This window comes from Chiloscyllium punctatum, chromosome 3, assembly GCF_047496795.1.
Source record: "Chiloscyllium punctatum isolate Juve2018m chromosome 3, sChiPun1.3, whole genome shotgun sequence".
Classification (NCBI taxonomy): domain Eukaryota; kingdom Metazoa; phylum Chordata; class Chondrichthyes; order Orectolobiformes; family Hemiscylliidae; genus Chiloscyllium; species Chiloscyllium punctatum.
The window spans coordinates 127,878,428-127,901,816 of record NC_092741.1 but is presented as its reverse complement, the minus strand read 5'-3'; the positions used below and the strand labels follow the sequence as shown (position 1 = coordinate 127,901,816).

The 23,389-nt window shown below is 39.7% G+C and overlaps 1 protein-coding gene across 3 annotated transcripts in view; it reads left to right on the top strand.

Moving 5' to 3' along the window:
• Positions 1-23,389, top strand: part of LOC140464913 (CUB and sushi domain-containing protein 1-like) — a 2,358,623-nt gene that overhangs the window by 1,755,278 nt on the left and 579,956 nt on the right. For all 3 annotated transcript variants that reach the window (XM_072560545.1, XM_072560536.1, XM_072560527.1), the window contains exons 11-12: positions 4,721-4,824; positions 11,017-11,129. In XM_072560545.1, coding sequence (XP_072416646.1) covers positions 4,721-4,824; positions 11,017-11,129 — 217 coding nt within the window. The remainder of the gene's footprint in view (positions 1-4,720; positions 4,825-11,016; positions 11,130-23,389) is intronic.

The window sequence follows — 23,389 nt, the reverse complement described above, 5'->3', positions numbered from 1 at the left end:
TCTGCAGACGTTGTGTCATCCTCACTTCTGCCTTCCCACCTATGCTTGTGTCCTCTACAAACGTGGCAGCATTCAGATCCTTTCCTCAAAGGGGTCTATGGAGAATGATGTCAGGCAGCCAGCTACATGAACTGACCCTTTGTGTCCTCATGTGTACTGTTTTCTACTGCAATAAGAGAAAGAGAGAGATTGAGTGAGATGAGAAGGGGTGAACAATGTGTAAATGCTGGTGCAGAAGAGGGATATGTTATCCTTGGTGAGTGAGGAGGCAAGGCAGAGGTCATGCTGGGTTTGTATGTTAGGGATTGGGAATGGTGAAAATGAGTGAGGGCAGACATTAATGAGAGTGATAGTGTATAGCAGAGAGAGAGTGAGTGTGAGGTAGCAGACAGAAAATGGTTACACGAACACAAAGACCTTTCTTACATGGCTGGGAATTTTGCTGGGTGATGGCAATGGCACTGAGCCACATGGCAACCTCAGACAAGACTGGCAGAGTTTGGCTGTCATGGTCTCCCGTGGGAAGTGGACAGATTCTGTTGTACAACCCTATCCAGGGGGACCTCGAAGCCCCTGTCATCAATCATAGCCCCTGTTTCTGTTATCACCTGTGATGTGTAGGAGTGTGTGTAATGATGCAGGACAGCTTTGGAATGCCAGTGCTCGTCCAGATTCCCAGCAGTGGTGCTGGTACCAGGCTCCAAAGTTATCTTGGGATATTTGTGCAATAGCAATTACATCTGCATGCAGGAAGTTTGGGCTAATATCGGAGGAGAGCATTGCCGTATGGGTTAATGGGGTGATTTCGGGATGAGAGCATGAGAAAGCTCAATTGGCCTTACAAAGTATAACCCTCCATGAAACCTGACAAAAATGACAAGACTCAGCCCAGTGGGTCTCAACACAAAAGGTGGCTAATTTAATTCTTGTTCCTTTTTCAAGATTTGTTTATCAGGAGTATAGCCAAAGTCAAAAGAAAAGTAAATATTAGCTTGAGCTGTTGCCTGCTTCCTGATTGTGATCATGTCACTGAAAATCTGATTAAAGAACACTACCGTCACTCCAGTATTTCTAAGCAGATATGCTGATGAGATACTCTAGTAATTTTGGGAACTACAATCTTTAATTTCTCTCAATATATCACTATAAATGTCATCTTAGGTATATCATGCTGACACTGGTCGTTGAATACATTTGCATATTAACAATTGTTTCCTAATCTCAAGAAGCTTGCTGAGTGAGGATAAAAAAAATTCCTGGGAGCAGGTGCACAAATGTGTTTTTCAATTTCTTATAATACAACGGGTAATGTTACTTCTTATTGTAACAATCATGTAGTATCCTGAAACACAATTCACTTGTCAACGCTGCAGAATTTATAGAAATAGAATATGAGTGTGCTGGATAGCTTGCAATAGATCGCTTTTCGAATTGAAGCAAAGCCATTACATTTTGGGATACTAGATTTGCATGTTTCCTCAATTCCATTATATGTAACACTATCAAGTATCTAATAATGGAGATGTCAGGGTGATTGCTGCTGTTGTTAAATTCTTGAGGCAAATTTTAAATTCTTTACATGGATTATATTTATTGGACTTTATATTAAAAGCAGCATTAAGTTTTGCACATTTTGCAATGTTAATCAGCTTCTTGGAAAGATGCTGCAGTTGATTACAATTTGTACATTTTTCGCACCAATTTTCTCCTTTACACTTCTCTTCTGAAGGTGTTGAAAGCTTGCTCTAACTGATTTCATGTTCCTCTAACTCAATCAAGTGGTTATATTTTTTAATGTCAGCTATCACAATATGTGACTGTGGTTTTGAATACATATTGCATTGGAGCTGAAACCCATTTATAAACATCCTGTAAGGATCTCTAGATAGTACATCAGGTATAGAGACTCCAAATGTTGTTTTCACATTTCCCTAACCCATGGATGCTGAGGTCCAGGTTGAAATCAGATACCTCAGTGAAGATATTTTTAATTGACTCCTGCTTCTCGGATGCTGCCTGACCTGCTGTGCTTTTCCAGCTGAACTCTAATCTAGACTCTGATTTCCAGCATCTGCAGTCCTCACTTTTGCCTTGCTTATTTGAATGAAGTCTGTTGAATGATCTTGATGCAGTTTCCAAATGATGAAAAACTGGAAACAGCAGAGTTTCAAAAGGACCATGGTGATCTAGGCATAAAGATCATTAAAATATCATGAACTGTGACAGAGTCACAGCAAAAAGGTCCATGGAAAGCTGACTGTTGTATCAAGACGTCGAGAATTCAAGGGGTGAAAATGTGTTAAGAAACATTTTTAGCCATGTAGGGTGTGTAATGTGGATTTAGCAAAATGATACCTAGACTTTATGTGTCAAATTATGACAAGAGATTGCACCAACTGAGATTTAGAAGGAAAGTGTTCTTTTGATTGAAGTATCCAACATACTAAGGGAAACGGTTAAGGTCAATACAGATAACTGGGAATCCAGTATTCAGGACATCTCCTTAAACACTGGAGTAGCACCTTTGAGGATTGAAATTATGAAACAATTCTACACACAAAGGTTGTTTGAACTTTGGAACTTCTGCAAATATCAAATTCTAGTTGGTAAAATCTTAAATCTGAAATTCATAGTTATTGTTAACTAAATGTATTAAGGAATATATGGTACAGGTGGACAGATAGAGTTAGTTCACAGATTAGCCATGATTTCATTGAATGATGAAAAAGACTTGAAGAGCTAAATTTATTTTCCTGTATTTTACTAATTTTTAAGACGCACATCTCTATTAGATCTCCATGGTGCAATCTCTTGTCATAATTTGACACATGAAGTCTTGGTAACATTTTGCTAAATCCACATTACCCACCCTACAAGGCTAAAAATGTTTCTTGACACATTTTCACCCCTTGAATTCTCGACGTCTGGATAAAAATAGGAAACATGACTTGGATGTTGAGAGCTCCCCAAACATGAAGTTCTTTCTTTTATTCATGAACATTTAATTGAAAAGCAGCTACTCTGAAAGTTTGCAACAAGTGTCATATCGTCAGAAACCTCTGCCTCCCATTACCTTTCCCACTGCCACCCAGTGGCATTGCTGTTTAATAGAGCTGGCAACCTGTGATTGACTGGAGGCACTCTGGAGGACAGAGATCTGCTCATGGCATCCTTGATCCTGGAGGAGGGTCACAGCTGACCTGTTATGAACCTGAGCAGTAATTAATAAAATGAGCCTTCCCAAAAACTCGATTGCAAGTCAGTCAGCAAGATACTGTTACTTCTATTAAATACAATTCTATGGATGCAGTTATAATTCACTTTTAAGTCTACCTAAATTAGTTTTGAAGGTGTTCATCAATTCAAAGGTGATTGTACAATTTTGTTGAAAGATCAGGCTCAGTGGTTAGCATCATTGCCTCACAGCACCAGCGACCCAGCTCAATTGCAGCCTAGGGTGACTGTCTGCGTGGAGTTTGTACGTTCTCCCCAGGCCTCTGTCAGTTTCTGATGTGCGCTCCAATTTCATCCCACAGTCCAAAGATTTGCATATTAGGTGGATTGGCCATGCTAAATTGCCTTGTGGTATCCATGGATATGCAGGCTCAGTGGATTAGCCATGGGAAATGTGGGGTCATGGAAAGTAGGGTGAGATGGGGGCTGAGTCCAGGTGGGATGTTCTTTGGAGGGTTGGTGTGGATTAGTGGACCAAATGCCCTCTTTCTGCACTGTAGGGATACTATGATTCTGTTGTTCCAATACCCAAAAGACAAATGTTCTGGCCCTCTGCAACAAACAACGAACTGTAGGTCTGGCAGCATCTGTGGAGAAAAAGCAGAGTCAACGTTTCAAGTCCAGTGACCTTTCTTCAGACACTTCTCTCCAGATATGCTGAGTTTCTCCAGCAATTTCCATGTTTGTTCTGACTCTCCTCGTATTCCAATGTGAGCTGCTGTTAGCTATAGTAACTGGGTGGTAACCATGGCAAGTTATGAACAGGCCTCGTTTTGAACATAGTGTTCATAAATGGCTTACAGTTTTCATCTGCACTGTGTTGGTGTTACACTATAACACCAACACAGTGCAGATTATATAAACAAAATTTTGTAGGTAGTTCATTGGACTGCAGCATAATACTGACCTAAGATTGTTCCTGTCATGAATCTCTCATAAAATAAACAAATATTCTTTAGGAAAACAAAGTGCCTTGCCTGGAACACACGTGCAAATGTCTCAGTCATTTTATCTCAGAATAACGTATTTTATAACCAATTATCTCTATCAAAAGCACATGATAACAGCAGTCTCCTAAGTAAATAAAGACTGTGTCTCACTTGCTGTTTCTGATACAGAGTTTAACTATGATTTAACATTTTGCAGAAATATTTAAAAATGGAATGGTGTATTTTTATTTGTTCAGTTCAATTGCAATGCACCTTTGATGCAACAAAAACTGTAACAGAATTACTATATGTGAAACTCATGATTACCTGTGGAAATATTGGTAATTTAGCATCCCTTATGTCGGTACAATGTTTTGATAAGTATTACTTGGGAACAATTATTTTAAAATGAAATATTATCTGTACAACATGTGAAAACAATTGTTGGAAAAATAGGTAGAATCGATTTCATATTTTTGTGAGAATAATTCTGAAATATTTAAATGAGAAGAATTCAATTTTCAGAGAAAAGTCAGCTTTGTTTTGTTTATCCACAGATCATTAAGTTAAAATTTGAAGAATTTGACCTGGAACGAGGTTATGACACCTTGACTGTAGGAGATGGAGGGAAAGTGGGAGATACCAGGACAGTGTTATATGCGTGAGTACTGTCTAAAAAAAACACCTTTTTAGTATTTGTTGTTTTGGCTGTTCTTTGGACAAGGCTGCATTTATTCAGCATTCCCCATTGCTGTACGATGAAGGTGGATGGGCTTTCTATGTAAGCTACTTCAGTTCTTTTGGAGGTGCACCACAACCATGATGGTATACATGAATTTTCAGAACTCTGACTTGGTGATGATAAACAAATTGCAAAATATGTTCCTGACAGCAAGTGTATTATTTGGAAGATAACTTTGAGGTAATACTTTCCATGGCATTTGTGCTTCTGAGCTTCCTGGTGCTCGAGTTTGCAAGAAGTCAACCCAGGATCCAAGCAGCCCTGATGTGCTTCTATGGTGCAGATTCAATACTGTACATTCTCCTTCACTGAAAGAGGAAGTAGATAATAGAGTCAAGTGCCAGTGACTAAAACAATTTGCAATGTGATCATCTAACTGGGTGCTGTTGCAGCTGCAGCCTTTAGGCAGTGATGAGTGGGAAAAAAAAATGTCCTTATCCAAAAACTCAGCTGGTTTTCAGGGGACCCGAGTTCAAATCTGAAATTAAGAATCTAATGATGACCTTGAAATCATTGTTAGGTGTCAGAAAAAAAACATCTGGTTCAATAATGTCCTTCAGGGAAGGAAATCTGATCTGGCATACTTGTGATTCCAGGTCCGCAGCAATGCAGTCAACTCTCAACTACCCTCTGAAATGCCTAGAAAACCAGTTAGTTGTATCAATCATTACAAAATTTCAAAAAAGAAATGAAACCGAACAAGCTACCTGGCATTGATTTAGGTACTGGAAAAGACAATAGCAAATACCACCCTGCGAAGTCCTCCTTACCAACATCTGGGGGCTAGTGCCAAAATTGGGAGAGTTGTCTCACAGACTAGTCAAGCAACAGCCGGACAAAGTCATGCTCATGGCATCATACCTTACAGGCAATGTCCCAGATACCACCTTTGCCATCCCTGGATATGTCCTGCCCCACCAGCAGGACAGATCCAGCAGATATAGCAGTAATGTGGCAAACTGTCAGGAGGGCATTGGACTGGGAGACCTCAGCATTGACTCTAGACATGATGAAGTCTCATGGTTCCAGGTTAAACATGGGCAAGGAAACCTGCTGTTTACCAAGTACCCTCCTCCCTTGGCTGATGAATTGGTACTCCACCATGCTAAACAGTACTTGGATTGCAGTCCTGGTGGGGAAGGGGATATCCTGCCTCTTGTCATGTCAGGTGCATTATCAATTCCTTCTTGAAATGCAAGTACAATCCCTTCTTTATCCACAGCATATTACTCATTAAAGGAAGTCTAATAAAATGGTAAAACATAGTATTCCTTTCATACATCCAATTGGGTATTCCTGATGGTATTGATTTTTTCCCAGTGCCCATTGGACCCTTTCAGGGAACGATCCCAATGCCTTCCCCACATCATACCAACATAATTTCCTGCTTTTGCCTCTTTGCGATATAACAGGTTAATTTGCTACTTTCCAGTTTAAAGAATTTGTAGCATTATAGTGTTTACCACCATAATTGACCCATTAGGATGGGATGTGACACTCACTTGATCATCAGTTGAGCCAAGTGTCAGTGTAGAATTGTCTATTTCTAAGTCAGTGACATTTAACGTGGTACTGATAAAAACGTCATGTCAAATAGGTGTTCTCTGGCACCTTTCTTCACTGCAAAACTGAATAAGATAGATTCTATGGTCTCTAAATTGATATTAAGTCCCAGTGACAAATGGCCAGTGAGTAATCTGGCAGAGTGTAAAATGTACAGAGAATTTGCTATCACCCATTTTGTATTCCTGCCCAAGAGTAATTTCACCCAAGTGAATCATTATTTCACCATAATTAGTATTAAAGATGATTCTCCATTAAAAAAGATAGTCATATAGTCTTATTGTTTGTGCAACAGGATGACATGAAGCCCTAAGTTTTAAAAAAGTTCATGAAACTTGCTCAAAGCAATGTGATTGAATTTCTTACATGCCTTACAATGTTCCTTCTTTTTAATAAGGCAACAACCTTCTCTCAGCATTCCTCAGAAGTCCAAACTTCAGTCTGTTCCTTTCTTATTACCCTACAGGGTTCCAAGACATCAGATATCCTGACTACAAGGGCCCAAAAGAATAATCACTCAATAAGCTCTTGATCAAAGTTGTTTTCAAGTTCAATAAGTTGTCCCCTTTCTTGTGAATAAAATCACAACAATCCTAAAATAATCAAGTGTGGATTTCTTCAACTGAATCTTGCTCACTAAACATCACATGAGTTTAGCATTTCAAAGAAATGGACGTGACAATGCCAACTACTTTGTTGTCATCAAAATAGTACACCAGATGTCATATTATTATTGTATGATGCAGTACATAAAGAGGGCTTTCCTCCCAATGCCTCTTTTGGCTTTTATGAAACAGCTATCTGATTAGTCCCACTCCCTTGCCCTTACTCCAAATTCTAGTGATTTCTCTTTGCATATCATGTTTATCCAATTCCCTTGTGGAAGTTGTCATTAACTCTGTTTCATTTGGGGAACAGGTCGTAACCATTCATAGCGTAAAAATGTTTTTCCTCAAGTAACCTCTGGTTCTTTTACCTTAAAGCCTTTGATTATCAGACAAGTACCATTAATCTGGAACTGCCCTTCATGGTTCCTGACAGTGATGACTGACACGACAGATGAGGGACAATTGATGCCATGCTTCATGGGCAGGGACCTAGATGTCCTGGTGGATTGAGTGGTGCAGACGTAGAATATCCTCTTTCCCCCTAGGGCAGTGAAATCACAGCCATCAGGAGGAATGGCTAACAATGAAGGAAGATTATTCACTATATCCAATCCACAAGCTCCAATCTTTGCAATGTCTCATATTCACTCAGCCTTACTATGTCTGAGCTTCTGTTACAGAAATGGAGTGGGTGGTCTTAACTCTGCTGCTATTATTTGTTTTTCTTTTGTTGCTATTATATGCTTGGAAGCTCGCAGAGTCATAGAGATGTAAAGCACGGAAGCAGACCCTTCAGTCCATGCCGACCGTATATCCTAACCTAATCTAGTCCCATTTGCCAGCATTTGACCCATATCCCTCGTATACCTATCCAGATGCCTTTTAAATGCTGTAATTGTACCAGCCTCCACCAATTCCTCTGGCATCTCATTCCATATATGCTCCAACCTCTGTGTGAAAACGTTGCCCCTTAGGTCCCGTTTGTATTTTGCCTTTGTCACCCTAAACCTATGCCCTCTAGTTCTGGATTCCCACACTCCAGGGAAAATACTTTGTCTATTTCTTCTATCCATGCCCCTCATGATTGTATAAACCTCTGTAACATCATCTCTCAGCCTCCGACACTCCAGGGAAAACAGCCCCAGCCTATTCAGCCTCTCTCTATAGTACAAATCCTCCAACCCTGGCAACATCCTTGTAAATCTTTTCTGAACCCTTTCAGGTTTCACAACATCCTTCTAGTAGGAAGGAGACCAGAATTGTACGCAATATTCCATAAGTGGCCTAACCAGCGTCCTGTAAAGCCGCAACATGATATCCCAATTCCTGTACTCAATACTGACCAATAAAGGAAAGCATACCAAATGCCTTCTTCACTATCCCATCTACCTACAACTCTACTTTCACTGAGCTATGAACTTGCACTTCAAGGTCTCTTTGTCCAGCAACACTCCCTAGCACCTTACCATTAAGTATATAAGTCCTGCTATAATTTGCTTTTCCAAAATGTAGCATCTCACGTTTATCTAAATTAAACTTCATCTGCCACTCCTCAGCCCATTGGCCCATCTGATCAAGATCCCATTGTACTGTGAGGTAACCTTCTTTCCTGTTCACTACACCTTCAATTTTAGTGTCATCTGCAAACTTACTAATTATACCTCCGACATCCAAATCATTTATATAAATGGCGAAAGGTAGAGGGCCCAGCACCGATCCTTATTGCACACCACTGATCACAGGCCTCCAGTCTGAAAAACAACCTTCCACCACCACCACCCTCTGTCTTCTACCTTCAAGCCAGTTCTGTATCCAAATGGCTAGTTTTCCCTATATTCCATGAGATCTAACCTTGCTAACCAGTCTTCTATGGGAAGCCTTTGCCAAGATCAAATATGATGGAAAGTCATAGTGGACTCAAAATGTTAACTCCATACAGGTGGTACTCACTTTGGAATCAATCTTGCACACTTTAGAATTTTCAGTGCAGTTTGTGCCATATCCAGGTCACAGCCCTAGTGGGTTTTGAATGTTGGCTGCCCATACTATCTTCCCAGAGAAAAGGTCTTTACTGGAAGCCACTTGCAGTTAAAGATGGTCTGTGCTCAGGTGGGAGGGCTTGAGGCTGTGGTGAGAATGAGCATCTTTCACTGGGAGAGGTGAAGGCACCATCTGTACTCTTTTGGATGTTTTAAAATGGAGGATCCACAGCTGCCAAGCCACCGTTGTGAAGGGAAAACCCCTCTTACAGATGGTCTGAAGCTTCAGTAGTAACTGTCACACACTGGCTCCAGGCATAGACTAAAAGGACGCTGCTCCTTGGTCTACCATGAGCAAGGGATCTACCAAGGTTTGTCCATCCTGCAGATCTCATTTGCTGGCATTATGATCCCAACTGATGGTAACACTGGTTAAGTCAGATCCCAGTCTTGGTAGGTTGTTTGTTTAATTTTGTACACTTGGATCAGATCGTGGTTCGTCATTGAAGCATGTGCACATGAGGTTTCATGTTCCTTAATATTGCAACAAAAGATTGTTACACAAAACACAAAGTTATGTGGTTATGTACTACTGTTAGAAAGATCTTAATGCAAACTGCACAACTAAATTTCAAACTGATTCACAATGCTATCTTTCTACTGATACTCTATTCCAGTGAAATTTCACTCCTCTTACAACTTTTTTGGCCTTTTAACCTAAATGACTCCTCCTAGCAATTTGTTCCATGTTCTGCTGAGACAATTTTACAGTTTCTCTCAGAGTTTGCTGCCATGACCTTTCCCAATTCTGATGGTCTTAATGTTTCCAATTCTAATGACTTTAAGATTTCTATCTAAATTCTCCTGGCTTCACAAACTGAAACACTTCGAGAAAATGCTTGATTCACCTGGAGACTTGATTTTCCTGTTAGGTGATTGACTCAAACTCACTTCTGTGGTCAATTCCTAATTCTTCTGAACAGAGATTTTGAGCCAACTAAACTAATGATCTGAATGTGTTTACTCCATCTATCATAATTTGAACAGTTTAATGCCACTATGGTTTCACCCAGGTAGTTAATTATAATCACATTTATTCTTGTTGGAATTCATACACTGAAATCACTGTTTTTGTTGGCTTTCTGATCTGTTTACAAACACCACCTTCACAGAACTGACCCATATTCATCTGCCTCCATTTTGAAATTGAAATTCCAAACTATATTGCTTACACCTTTCATCATATTGATGATATCACCTAAGTAACACTGAATTGATAATATTTGCTATCAGTCACTCAGAGATGGATCGTATTGGGCAGATAACTAACACGCATCTTCTGAATTGTCCCACCTTTTTTATGTGGCTGATAAGATTCCACCATTAATCCACTTGGGATCAGTTATGTCAGCTCCATCTCTAATTAATCAAAGAACACCTTCAGCACAGAAGGGTCTCATTTGGCCTGCCATGTCGATTAATAAAACACTTAAATTTTTACTTAAAGTGCATTAGAAATGACAGCTGTGGAACAAGAAGAATGCATCCTAGGAAGGATTTCAAAACTGATTTCAGATGGTTTTCATTTTATACATGGAAGCTTTTCATTAAATGAAGGGAAGTTATTTGTATTTTTTTGCTATTTGCAAAATTCCATCCCAAATTTGAAATATTTAAATTGAAAATAAAAGGCTTGTACACTGCACTGTCTAATATCAGGTATCCCAATTGGTTGATCAAGGTTTGTTTTTTTTTAAAGTTCAAACAAATGCACACAATCTGTTCACTGTTAATTATTTTCCTGCTTTCCTCATTTGTTTATTTGTGGTGTTGAGTGTGGTCATTTTAAAACATGCTACATAACAGGCAGATTTTAAGGAAATTAAATACTCTGGAATTTTATTTATTTCACCAAAGTGTTCACAGTTCCCTACTTATGGCCTGCATTTTTCCCATTTTAGACTTACCGGTTCGAGTGTCCCTGACTTAATTGTGAGCATGAGCAACCAGATGTGGTTGCATTTACAGTCTGATGAAACCATTGGATCACTGGGATTTAAGGCTTTGTATGAAGGTATGCATTTTTCCTGTTGGCTTTTCTTTTAGGAAGGTGGGAGCTTGTTTTATTGGGGCATATGGTCAAATTAGTATTCTCTAATCAACTGCTGTTTACATCCCAAATTAACAATGCATCCATGTGATGTAATAACAGAAGAGCTACATGGAACATGTTTGATATCAGATTCAACATGAGGCCCTCTAATGATATATAAATAATCACATCATTCACCAATTATTATTCTACTGGCTATGAACGAAAAGTTACTGATTATCATGGAGTGATAAATGAATCATGAAGAATCTTGAAAAAAACAGATATACTGGAGTGGGTTTCAGATCAAGCATCTGTTACTTAGCTCAGAATAAGACAGTCTTCAAGTACCAAGCTGTAAATTAAAAAAAATCAAATGCTGACAAACTGTTCCCTGTGAAGAAGAAGGCTCTCACAATCCTGCCTGACTTTCTGTTTACCCAAATTCTGCAGGAAAATCCATTGGATGTTGATCAGGACATGAAACCTGGTCTCCACATGCCTTTTGCCTTACTCACGAATGTTTGTGGTATTCAACTGTAAATCACCAGGTTCTGCCAGGTTTGTGGACAAGCTCCCCCAACAGGCATGTGAACTTTCTGTTTGCCCTTCTTCCTGTCCTCCCTTTGCACGTTCTGTTGCACTTCAGAAGCAGAAGTATCCATAGTGGCCCTGAGGAGCACAATTTCCAACTCATACGCATACTTCTTGACAATTCACAATCTTGCTTTAATTTCTGTTCAGTCGCCATATTAAAAAAAACCCTAATCTCTGCTCATTACTCTTTGTAAAAATAAAAGTACTGTTTGTCGAATTGGATCGAGATTTTCAAAGCAGAAACAAAGAGATTTGAGGAAGATAATACAAATGTTGTAGTGTAATTGGACTACTAAAAAGTGTTTCATTTATTTATCACATGAATGCTAGTCAGTAAAGATGGAGCCCATGGAATTAAAGGGACGGTGACAGTATAGATAAAAAGTTGGCTAGGTGACGTTTAAAAAAAAAACAATAATCAATCTTATTTTTTTAAATGAAGGTGGTGTATGGTATGGTTTTCTCAGGAGATGGTGTGAAGGCTATTGCTTTTTTTAATCTACAAGAATGACCTAGAATTGAGTGTGCAGGGGACAGTGTTCAGATTTTAAATAACATCAAACTTGGAAACTGTTAGAAGGATGGCAATAGACTTCAAGAGGAATGACTGATGAAATGGATGACCATTTAGTCAATGAGTTTGAATGCAGAGAAACATGAAGTGAATCATTTTGGTAGGAGGAACAACAAAAGGGAAAGGGGCCTGGACTTGTGCAAATCACTGGCAAGGTTCACAAAGCTTTTGATATGACAAATAGAATATGAGTACACAGAGAATAAAAGCAAGGAAACTGTGGTGAACCTTTGTAAGGCAATGGTTCACCCTCAACTGAACGACTGTATCCCATTCTGAGTACCACACGGAGGGAAGGATATGAAGGCATTGATCAGCATGTAGTAAATATTAATAAGAATGATTCCCAGGACAAGAGATTTCAGTTACTGAGATAGATTGGCAAAACTATGAAAAGGATATTAGGAGGAGATTTGATAACAACGTTCAAAATCAGGCAGCGGGGGTCTGGAAAGAACAGATGGGGAGAAATGTTGGCCAATTTTGAAAGCGTCGAGAACACTGATTTAAGGTTATTGACAAAAAAAAACAGAACCAACATAATACTGAACATTTTATCCACATTGAGTAGTTAGGATTTCTAATCATGACATGCGAGTGTGGTAGAGGCCAATGCAGTCATTATTTTTAAAAGGGAATTGGATGATTGATGAACAAACATTGCAGGGCAATAGAGAAAAGATGGGGTTGGGTGAAGGGCACCCTTCACGCACTCTGCCTCTATTCCTGATGAAGGGCTTTTGCCTAAAACGTCGATTTTCCTGCTTCTTGGATGCTGCCTGAATTGCTGTGCTTTTCCAACACCACTCTCCTCCAAAATGCACATTAACCATTATCATTTTTCCTCAGTAGCAACTTAATAAATAGCCTGAAGCAGGCCTGAATCCACCAAGCTTTACCCAAGCTTTTGAGTTTACATCAGTCGGATATACCTGTGGGAAACGAATGCATTCTGTTCTCAAGAAAAAAAATCAGGAAACCAGGGAAGTTTAGGTTCCTCCTAAAGTTGTTTCTTGGATTGTCAAGTATGGTGACTTTAACATCATTCTATTTTATACTTAAATGGTCAAGCAGTAGATTAATTTTGTTAGTCATTAGATGATGATGGATTCAGCATGAAAGCAAGTTTTGACAAGAACACAGGTTTGTTCTAAATAATACCCTATCATTGTAATAGACCCCAAAATATAATGCTCAGCTGGCTCATTTGATCTTTTCACTAAGTGTGCAAGATTTTATCAAATTGCTCCTTCCAATGCATTAAATCATATTTGTCTCATTCACATTGAGGCAAGGATCATTATTTCCAGCCTGTGGCCACTATGTAGAAGAAAGCTGGCAGAATTTTATTTGAGGTCAATTTGAGATTTTCATTAGCAGTGCTTGAATGCTGGATGCTTGAAGACACAGCCACAAATCACTTCAAAAATGTTGGAAAGATTGCAGACTGGGAAGAGATACACAAGTGACACACCGAACCTCACATGAAGGAGTTTGGACATAAGATGATTAGTTCTGATATAATTTAATTAAGTGTAAATGAAATCAATTAATAACATGAAATGAAAGAATGCAACTAAACAATTTCTTATTTCGCTCATTCATTTGTGTCCTTGATTAAAGTTATAGAAAGCATGAAGAGGGAATGCCCAGCATGCAATTAATTATATTAAAATTTGGGGCAGTGCCAAGGTTATTTTTTAGGCTTTCTGTATTCTCTGCGTGAAATTAATGAGTTGTTTCTGAAAAGTTTTCAAACTTGATGACAAAATGCTTTGTATATTCTCCCACTTCCTGTGCAGTTCAACACTCTATCCAACGTGAAGAGTGTGCATATTGAATTATTCTCCTTCCATCTTCTTGCTGCACTCCTCAAAACTGTCTTTAGTCCCAGCTGCTTCCATTCTTTTGGCTGTGCCTTGTTATTTGTGTTATCACTTAAGAATAGTGCTACACAGGTTCAGTTATCAGGAGCTTCCAAGAGTCAACAGAAGAGGTTGAACTTTCTTGACTGATGCACAGCATGCTCGGAAAATTGACTGCACAACACTCCACGGAACTGCCAGCCTTGAGGTGAAGGCATGCAGAGGAAGGTAGGAGTTGTCCAGAAAATAAATGACTTGAGCAGAATGAAAGGTGATAGAGGAAAAAGGACTTATGAATTTGAAACATAGGGCAAAGCAATTAAGATGTCAGAGGCAGACAGTGGCAAAGCCGAGGAATTGAAGAGATGGGGAAAATCTTATCAAAATGATTAAGGTGAAGAAAAATGCTCTGTCATCATAGATAAGGCAGATATCTCAGTCATGTAAACTAGAAAAAACACCGGGCACAGGAAAGGGCAGAGCATGGGATCTTGAAATTGAAATGATGGGAATCTTAGATGTTTTCTTATTTTAAATTCCAGACCTTCCAATTAAGGAAATGACAGTTTTAGGAAATGGAACATTCCAAATATTTGCATTCACGTTGGAGCACTTATTGTCTTTTCACACTTTTAAATGGATGTTTCACATACACTGCTTAGTGACTGGTGTAAACTCTCATAAGGAGAGTCCACGTTTAGTGCCCATTATTGACAACTGAAGTCATAGGCATGGATTTTTCCTCCCAAGATTTGTAGTTAGGGTCAAGGCACTACCCATCTCTCAAAATAGGTCCCTGACTGGGACAGGACTGGGGATGAGAGTGGGAGGGCATGCCCAATGGCCCTGGAAACAGGCCATAGATAATCATAGAGGCCTACTGGTTCGACGGCATGCCTTAGATTTCTGACTCCCAGTTGCCAGGATTTCTTTACACTCTTATCGCCCTCCACTATAACTCAACCTCATGCTAACTTAGGACTTCCCCGAGCCCCCATTCCTGCCTGTATTCAAATGTCAACTCATTACCCATCCAACTGTCCATGGTCCCAATATCCCCATGAAAATTCATGTACCTTTTTCATTCCCTTATTCATTCCCAGTAGCCCCTTACACCTCCACAGTTACTTATGTAAACTTACCCAGTATTTACACTGGATGCACACTGACACAATATAAGAGTGTATGAAAGACGCAGCTTTCGTTTATCAGACCTCAGGAGTCATGCAAAGATTAAATAACTAATTTTCTTCCCACCAAATACAGATTTCACTGTGTGAACAGAATAATAAAACTTATCTCTTGTGATGATTTTCTTCTTTCAATGTGAAGTACTTAAACTCTTATAAATCAAATATCTATTTTTGCCATACCTCATTAACAATGTTTCAAAATATCCTTTTCACCCTGCCAATTAAATTATGAAGTCAAAACATTCCTACTTCTCCAATCCCCATTTCCTACAGTGGGGCATGTGCACCCACTCATCTTGCTGTAGTAATGACAGTTTGTGTGAATCACGCAAGTATTCATGAAGGCTACTGTGTGAAATTTCAACACATAGTCACTGAAACTACTCTCAATCACACAAGCAAGCTGCTTCTTTGTCATTTAAAAAAAAGTTGGAGATTTAAATAACTTCACATCATGTTAATTAGTTTGATTTTACCCACAGACGTCACCTGCCTTTCAAGAACCTTTATGTTTATATTCTAAATTTATGACTTCCACACTTGTCAAATTTCTTGAAGCCGTCAAAGTGACATTTATTTGAATTTGACATTGAATTTAAATGGTCGGACTGGGATCAGGTTTCCCTCTTGTGTGAAGGATGTCCCAACCTCCCAATCTTCTTTTCACAACAAGCAAATGTTTGATTTGTTTGAAATGTGTGTGAGAGACTTCCATATTGAGTCCTGTTACCATTTGGAAGCTTGCGATTCCAGCCAAAATTCATCCACAGCAGTTAGTAAAGAGATGCTTTTGACAATTTAGTCTATGTTAGCTTGAAGCTCAGTGGAGATGTAATCCTCTTTTCTTTGATCAACTTGACTAATAGATCGATCTTCTTCTCCATAACGTTTGACCACTATGGTGCTTTATTATTCTCCTGAGGCCCCTGCTGACGCAACATAAGAGTATTTGAAAGACCCAGACTTTGTTTATCAGAAATACTCCTTGAGTGTCCGTGATTGATTAACTAAGTAAACCAAAAGTGTGGCAGTTGCTTGGAAAAACAATTTTAAATGGACAGAGATCATAGTCAAACCCCATGAAAGCTTTGGAAGTGACAGCTTTGATATTGGTTGCAAGAGTAAACTTAAACTCCAATTGATCTAGAGATTTAAAAAACACACTGCCCCCAGTTAATGTCATGAGAAGGGATGTGTAGCTTGTCAGATTTCAGTCTCATGATAGCAAAAACAAATAAGTGCTAATATGTTGCACATTGTCAAAAATGATCCTGCAATAAATCATTATTGATTTTCAGTGTAATAGCTTTATGATTATGGTTTTGCTGACCAGAGTTCTTCCTTATTAAGTGTCAAAAGAACTAGTGGAGTTTGCTTTGTGGTGTTCAGCCAACTGTGAACCCATCGCAAACAGTCATGGACTGATCCCAATTGCAGCAGAGTTTAAAGTATTTTATATTTATCGTTATGCCACAATTTGCTGGTTACATTCAAAAATACAAATGCAGAAGAGGAGTTGGCCACTCAGCCCTAATCTGCTGTGCTTGTCCAGAAGATCTTGGCTGATCTGATTACTCCATGTTCATGCCTACCTCTGATTACATTCCCACCCTTTTTCTCAGCAAGAATCACTCTGCCTCAAACATACTCAAAGACTCTTCTCCTACTACCATTTGTGGAACAGGTTTAGCGAATCATAGAATTCCAAAGACTCAGAACCTTTTGTGAGGAAAGAATTTCCTCATCTCCTCATCACTTTCTTAACTGGTTATAATAGTTGCAGCACTTACTTCACTGTTGCAAAACTCTTAAAGATTTCAATGCCAAAATAACAAATAAGAGACTATGTGTGCATTTCATAAATGGTCACATTGCTTAATAGGTAAAAATGCTGATGGGCAGGTTTTTAAATCAGCTGGAAATTGAGCATTGTCTGCAAGGATCACTGCCCCTTTCAGAAACAGACTGATTTTCCTTTCTTTGATTCAAAGAGTTGCAAACCTTGTCACCAAATGTTAATTTGCACAATCAGACCAGGAAGTTTTAACACCTAGGTGACATGAACAAAACCTTCCCTTCTTGGGGAGATGTTTGCTGAGAAGTCACCAGTACAAGGACTACTTTCAGTCCTCAGTCTGTAAAGCATAGGCTGGTCTCTGCTGGGGTAGAAGTGGAAATGATGCAATTGGCCTTTCAACTCCAAGCAAACATTCACAACCTAATAATCATCTAATGGTTGTGCTAGAAAATGATGACATGATGATATCGGATGAGGATAGAAACCCATTTGTTTTCTAATCAGGTAACCGTTAGTAACCAGGAGTCGATTAAACACAACATCTCGTCTCACTTCACCTTAGAAAAAGACTGTCTGTACTTTTTGAGAATCAGGAATCAAGAATGGGCTCTCAGTTAAGATGAGAGAAACGTGATTGGTTGCCTGAGAGGTGATTTCAGTGGGATTACATCTGACTTCAGAGAAATATGGTGTATGATGCCACCTGATTCTCATAGAAGCAAAGTTAAAAAGCAGATTTCGAAATTACGTGAAGATTCAGACTTGTTTTGTAGCAATCAAGTCAGCCAAATTAATTATGAAAGATGGCAAATGAATAAAATGTTCAAATATCACACAGGATCACTGCTTAATGCTTTGAGAAGTGAAAAGTTACCTAATACTAAGTAGATGGCAATAAATCTTGATGCAATTGTCAGTTGACGACAGTAGTCAATTAGAGAATGTTTGACTAGAAAGTAGAAATCCAACAGTAGCAGGGTAAAGTTTCACAATCCAATTAAGTTGGACAGTGAAATGCGCTTTTGAAATATTTAATCACTGTTTCTTTTACTGTTCACTAATTGGATTTCTATTCTTATTATGAAACTTTAATTTAAATCCAGAGTTTTTTTCAAAGATTGGAAAATATATCCTTCATTTGCTATTCACATCATATAATGGGTTTTGGGGGCTCCAGAAATTTGATTTGCAGCTGATCTTCCAAACAAAATGCATGACTGGAAGAACTCTGACCCTACATAAAACGAAATGAAGTGTTGCTGCAAACACAGTCAGCAGTTAGAGAGAGGCCTCTGGCACAGTGGTTACGTAATTGGATAAGCAATGCAGCAGCTGGGGTTAATGCTTTGGGGATGTGGATTCAAATCGTGCCGTGGTGTTCGAGTGAACTTTAATGCAATTAATAAATCTGTAATTTAAATCGAGTTGATGGCCAAGCTGGTTTTGATTGTTGGAAAAACCTTCTGGTTCACTATTACCCAGTAGGGTTGGAAAGAAGTGGAGACGAAGTCCTACCTTCATATTCAGAACACCCTCTACTGTGCTGTGTGGTACTTTTGAAGATCTTGACCCCTCAAGAGGGGCCTCTTGGTTCGAGATCAGTCAAAAGAATCGACAACTGCAGTCTGTTCAAAAAGCAAGGGTCATTAGTTTATTGAATTAAGGTACCTTAACGCAATTCTATCCAGCAACACAGAGGTTGAAGCTTCTGTGTTCCGTGGGGAAGTTGTGCAATTACAATTGAAAATTACACATTATTTATGTTTGTTTTAAGAAAGAGTACAATCTTAATTACAAGAAAGATCAATCACGTATAATAAGGTGACATGATTTACAACAAGTTAATCCATTGATACTTCCTGGGAAAGGGTTCTTAATTACAAGAAAAGTCCAATCAACTGTAATATGGTGACATGATTGACAACAGGCTAATCCAATGGTATTCTTCGGAAAAGATATCATATTTACGTAAATTGTCATGCCATGTATCAGTTCAAAGTTACTTCAAATGGTCAATTAATGTGTCAGTATTCAATTTATGAAAACTCTATTGTCTTATCTTTGAATTTCAGCTTAATTCAGCAAATCAGTAGTACAGGTTCACAAGCCATTTTATAGTATTCTTTTAAATCGAGAAACCATTTAGTGTTAAATAAAAATCTACACATACTTATTGCCTAAATTCCAATTTTAGATCGTCATTATCACCAGGCTAAATGGGACAGACTTTGAGCAGATATAACAACTCAAGACAGGGCACTTGTGGGCCACAAAGTACCATGGGCTATCAACAGCAGCAGAAGTGTAAACAAGCACAATTGGCTACCTCAAGACCCAGCATATCCCCCACTCAGTCATCACGATCAAGTCAGGGGATCAACCCTGGTTCATGGAGAGTGCAGGAGGGCATATCAGGACCAGCATAAATGAGCTTCGTATCTGGTGAACCTACCAAGCAGGATTACTTGTGTGCCAAACAGCATAAGCTATTGGTCAGAGTATTGAGTACAGGTGTTGGGAGGTCATGTTGTGGTTGCACAGGACATAGGTTAGGCCACTTTTGGAATATTGCGTGCAATTCTAGTCTCCTTCCTATCGGAAAGATGTTGTAAAACTTAAAAGGGTTCAAAAAAGATTTACAAGGATGTTGCCAGGGTTGGTGGATTTGAGCTATAGGGAGAAATTGAATAGGCTGGGGCTGTTTTCCCTGGAGCATCAGAAGCTGAGGGGTGACCTTATAGAGGTTTATAAAATCATGAGGGGCATGAATAGGATAAAATAAACTTTTCCCTGGGGTGGAGGAGTCCAGAATGAGAGGGCATAGGTTTAGGGTGAGAGGAGAAAGATATAAAAGAGACCTTAGGGGCAACTTTTTTCACGCAGAGGGTGGTACAATTGCCACATTTAAAAGGCACATCTGAATGGGTAAATGAACGGAAGGTGTTTGGAGGATATGGGCCAGATGCTGGCAGGTGGGACTAGGTTGGGTTGGGATTCCAAACGGTATGGACAGGTTGAACCGAAGGTCTGTTTGCATGCTGTACATCTCTATGCCTCTATGATAAGCAGAGCTAAATGATCCCGCAACCAATGGATCAGATATAAGCTCTGCAGTCCTGTCACATCCAGTTATAAATGGTGAAGGACAATTAAACAATTCACTGGAGAAGGAGGCTCCTAAAATATCCCCATTCTCAATGATGGAAAAGTCCAATACATCAATGGAAAAGATAAGTCTGAAGCATTCGCAGCAATCTTCAGCCAGAAGTGCCAAGTGGATGATCCATCTTGGGCTCCTCCAGTGGTCCCCAGCATCACCAAAATTGAGTCTTCAGCCAATTTGATTAACTCCACATAATATCAAGAAACAGTTGGGGAGACTGCAAAGGCTATGGGCCATAACAATATTCTGGCAGTGGTACTGGAGACTTGTACTCTATAACTTGCTACTCCCCCAGCCAAGTTTTTCCAGTATAGTTACAACATTGGTACACAATGATGTGGAAAACTCCCCAGGTGTGTTTTGCGTACAAAAAGCAGGACAAATCCAACCTGGCCAATTACCACCCCGTCAGTCTACTCTCGATCATTAATAAAGTGATGAAAGGTGTCATCAACAGTGCTATCAAGAAGACCATGCTCAGTTTAGGTTCTGCCAGGGCCACTCAGCACCTGACGTCATTACAGCCTTGGTTCAAACATGAACAAAACAGTTAAAGAATTTCAGATGTGAGGTGAGAGTGACAGCCTTGACATCAAGGCTGCATTTGACCAAGTGTGGCATCAAGTAACCCAAGTAAAACTGGAATCAGGGTTTCAGGGGGCAATCTCTCCTTTGGCTGGAGTCATACCTGGCACATAGGGAACATAATCATGGGTGCTAGAGGTCAGTTATCTCATTTTCAGGATATCTCTGCAGGAGTTCCTCAGAGTAGTGTCTTTGACTCAATCATCTTCAGTTGCTTCATCAATAACTTCCCCTCCAGTATAAGGTCAGAAGTGGAGATGTTTGTAGGTGATTGTGCAATGTTCAGTATCATTTGTGACTCCTCCAGGTACTGAAATAATCCATCTTCAAATGCAACAAGATTGAATGATACTCAGGCTTGTGCTGACAACTGATGAGTAACATTCGAGCCACATAAATGCTAGATAATGAGTACCTCCAATAAGATTGGAATCTAACCACCAAACCCTTGACTTTCAATCAGTGTTACAATCGGTGTATTCTCCCACTACCAACATCCTTGAGTTCTACCATTGACCAGAAACTCAATTGGATTCACCCCATAAACACAGTGGCTACAACAGCAAGCCAGAAGCAAGGAATACTGTGGCAAGTAACTCACTTGTTGATTCCCCAAAACCTGTCCACCACCTCCAAGGCACAAGCCAGGAGTGTGATGGAATACACCTCACCTGCTTGATGGGTGCATCACCAACAACAACAGGACCAACAAAACTGTCCAGGACCAAGCAGCCCACTTATTGACATCACATCCACAAAAAATCTACTCCCTTCTTCACGGACACTCAGTAACAGCAGTGCATATCATCCACAAAATTCACTGCAGAAATTCACCAGGACGTCTTAGACAGCACCTTCCAAACCCATGACCACTTCCATCTGGAAGGACAAGAACAGCACTATCACCTACAAAATCCCCTCCATGTCAAAATCCATCCTGACTTGGAAGTATATCACCAATCCTTCTTTGTGGCTGTGTTAAAATCCTGGAATTTCCTCCCAAAGGGCATTGTGGGTCAACCACCACCTCAAGGGCAACTAGGGTTAGGTAATAAATGCTGGCCAGCCAGTGACACACACATCTCAGGAGTGAATTAAAAAGAAACGTTGCCAAACTTATCTAGGCTGGTGTAACTCAAGAGATGTATGAACGTGGTTGAATCTGGCAAGCTGTATCAAAGGACCACAGAGTCATGAATAAGGGATGAAACTGGACAGATCATCTACTGTTGATCCCAGTAAGAGAAACAACAATGACATACCTAGCCCTGTCAACACTTCAAATCCCTCCTGATTAATTTATCCGGGGTTTGTGCCAACATTGAGAGAGCTGTCCCACAGATTAGCCAATCTGATATTATCTGAAAGGTGAGATTATGAGAGTATGACCAAGTCCCAGACTCTGCCATTATTATTCCTAGCATTTCTTGTGTAACTGGCAGGAATGGTGTACAGTCAGGAGGGAGTTGCCCTGGGAGTCCTCAACATTGACTGCAGACCCCTTGAAATCTCACTGCATCAGGTCAGACATGGGCAAGAAAACCTTCTGTTGATAATCATCTACCACACCCCCTCAGCTGAAGCTTCATGTTCAATGGCACCTGGAAGAAGCACTCAGGGTGACAAATATCCAGAATGTATTCTTGATGTGAGAGTTTAATGTCCTTCATGAAGAGTAGCTTGTGGCCCTGACCACAGACTGAAAGTGCAACCCAATAGATGAGCAGGAGGAGGCTATTCAGTCCTGCATACATGTCCCACCATTAGATAAGATCATGGCTGATCTGATTGCGGCCTCTATTTTCCTGTCTACCCACCATATCTGCTGTCTCCTCAACAATATCCAACTCAACTTTAAAATATCCTGTGATTCGGGCTCTACTCCTTTCTGTGGAAGAGAATCTCACAGACGAGTAATCCTCTGAATGAAAAGATTTCCCTACATTTCTGCTTTAGTGAGAGACCCCCTATCTGTGAGTTGTAACTAATTCTGGACTCCTGGCATGTGGATACATCAACCCAAATCTTGTGAAGGCAGTCATCAACATTGGATTGCTGTTCCCACACCTACTTTTATACCTTGTACCTGCCTGGCTCAGTATCTGACACCTGAGCTCTCGTATGTGCAATGCACCCTAAATCAAGCTGTATCCTCAGAATGTGGGATAGTAGGAGTAAACCATTCCATACTTATCTTTTTGCAGCAGTACACATCATATTCTGGTGGATTGATTCATTCACTGACACACTTAACAGCTGTTGGACAGTTATGTTGGAAGATGTGAGATTATGCACTTTGCCGTGAGAATAGAGGAGCTGAATATTACTTTAAAGCTGAAAGCCAAAGAAGAGAATTTGGGAGTCCATGAAATACAAATAACTAGCATCCAAGTTCATTGGGTAATTAAGAAGGCTTTATTGCAAATGAAATGGTGTCTAAAATTATGGAGGTTGCTGTGAAATAATA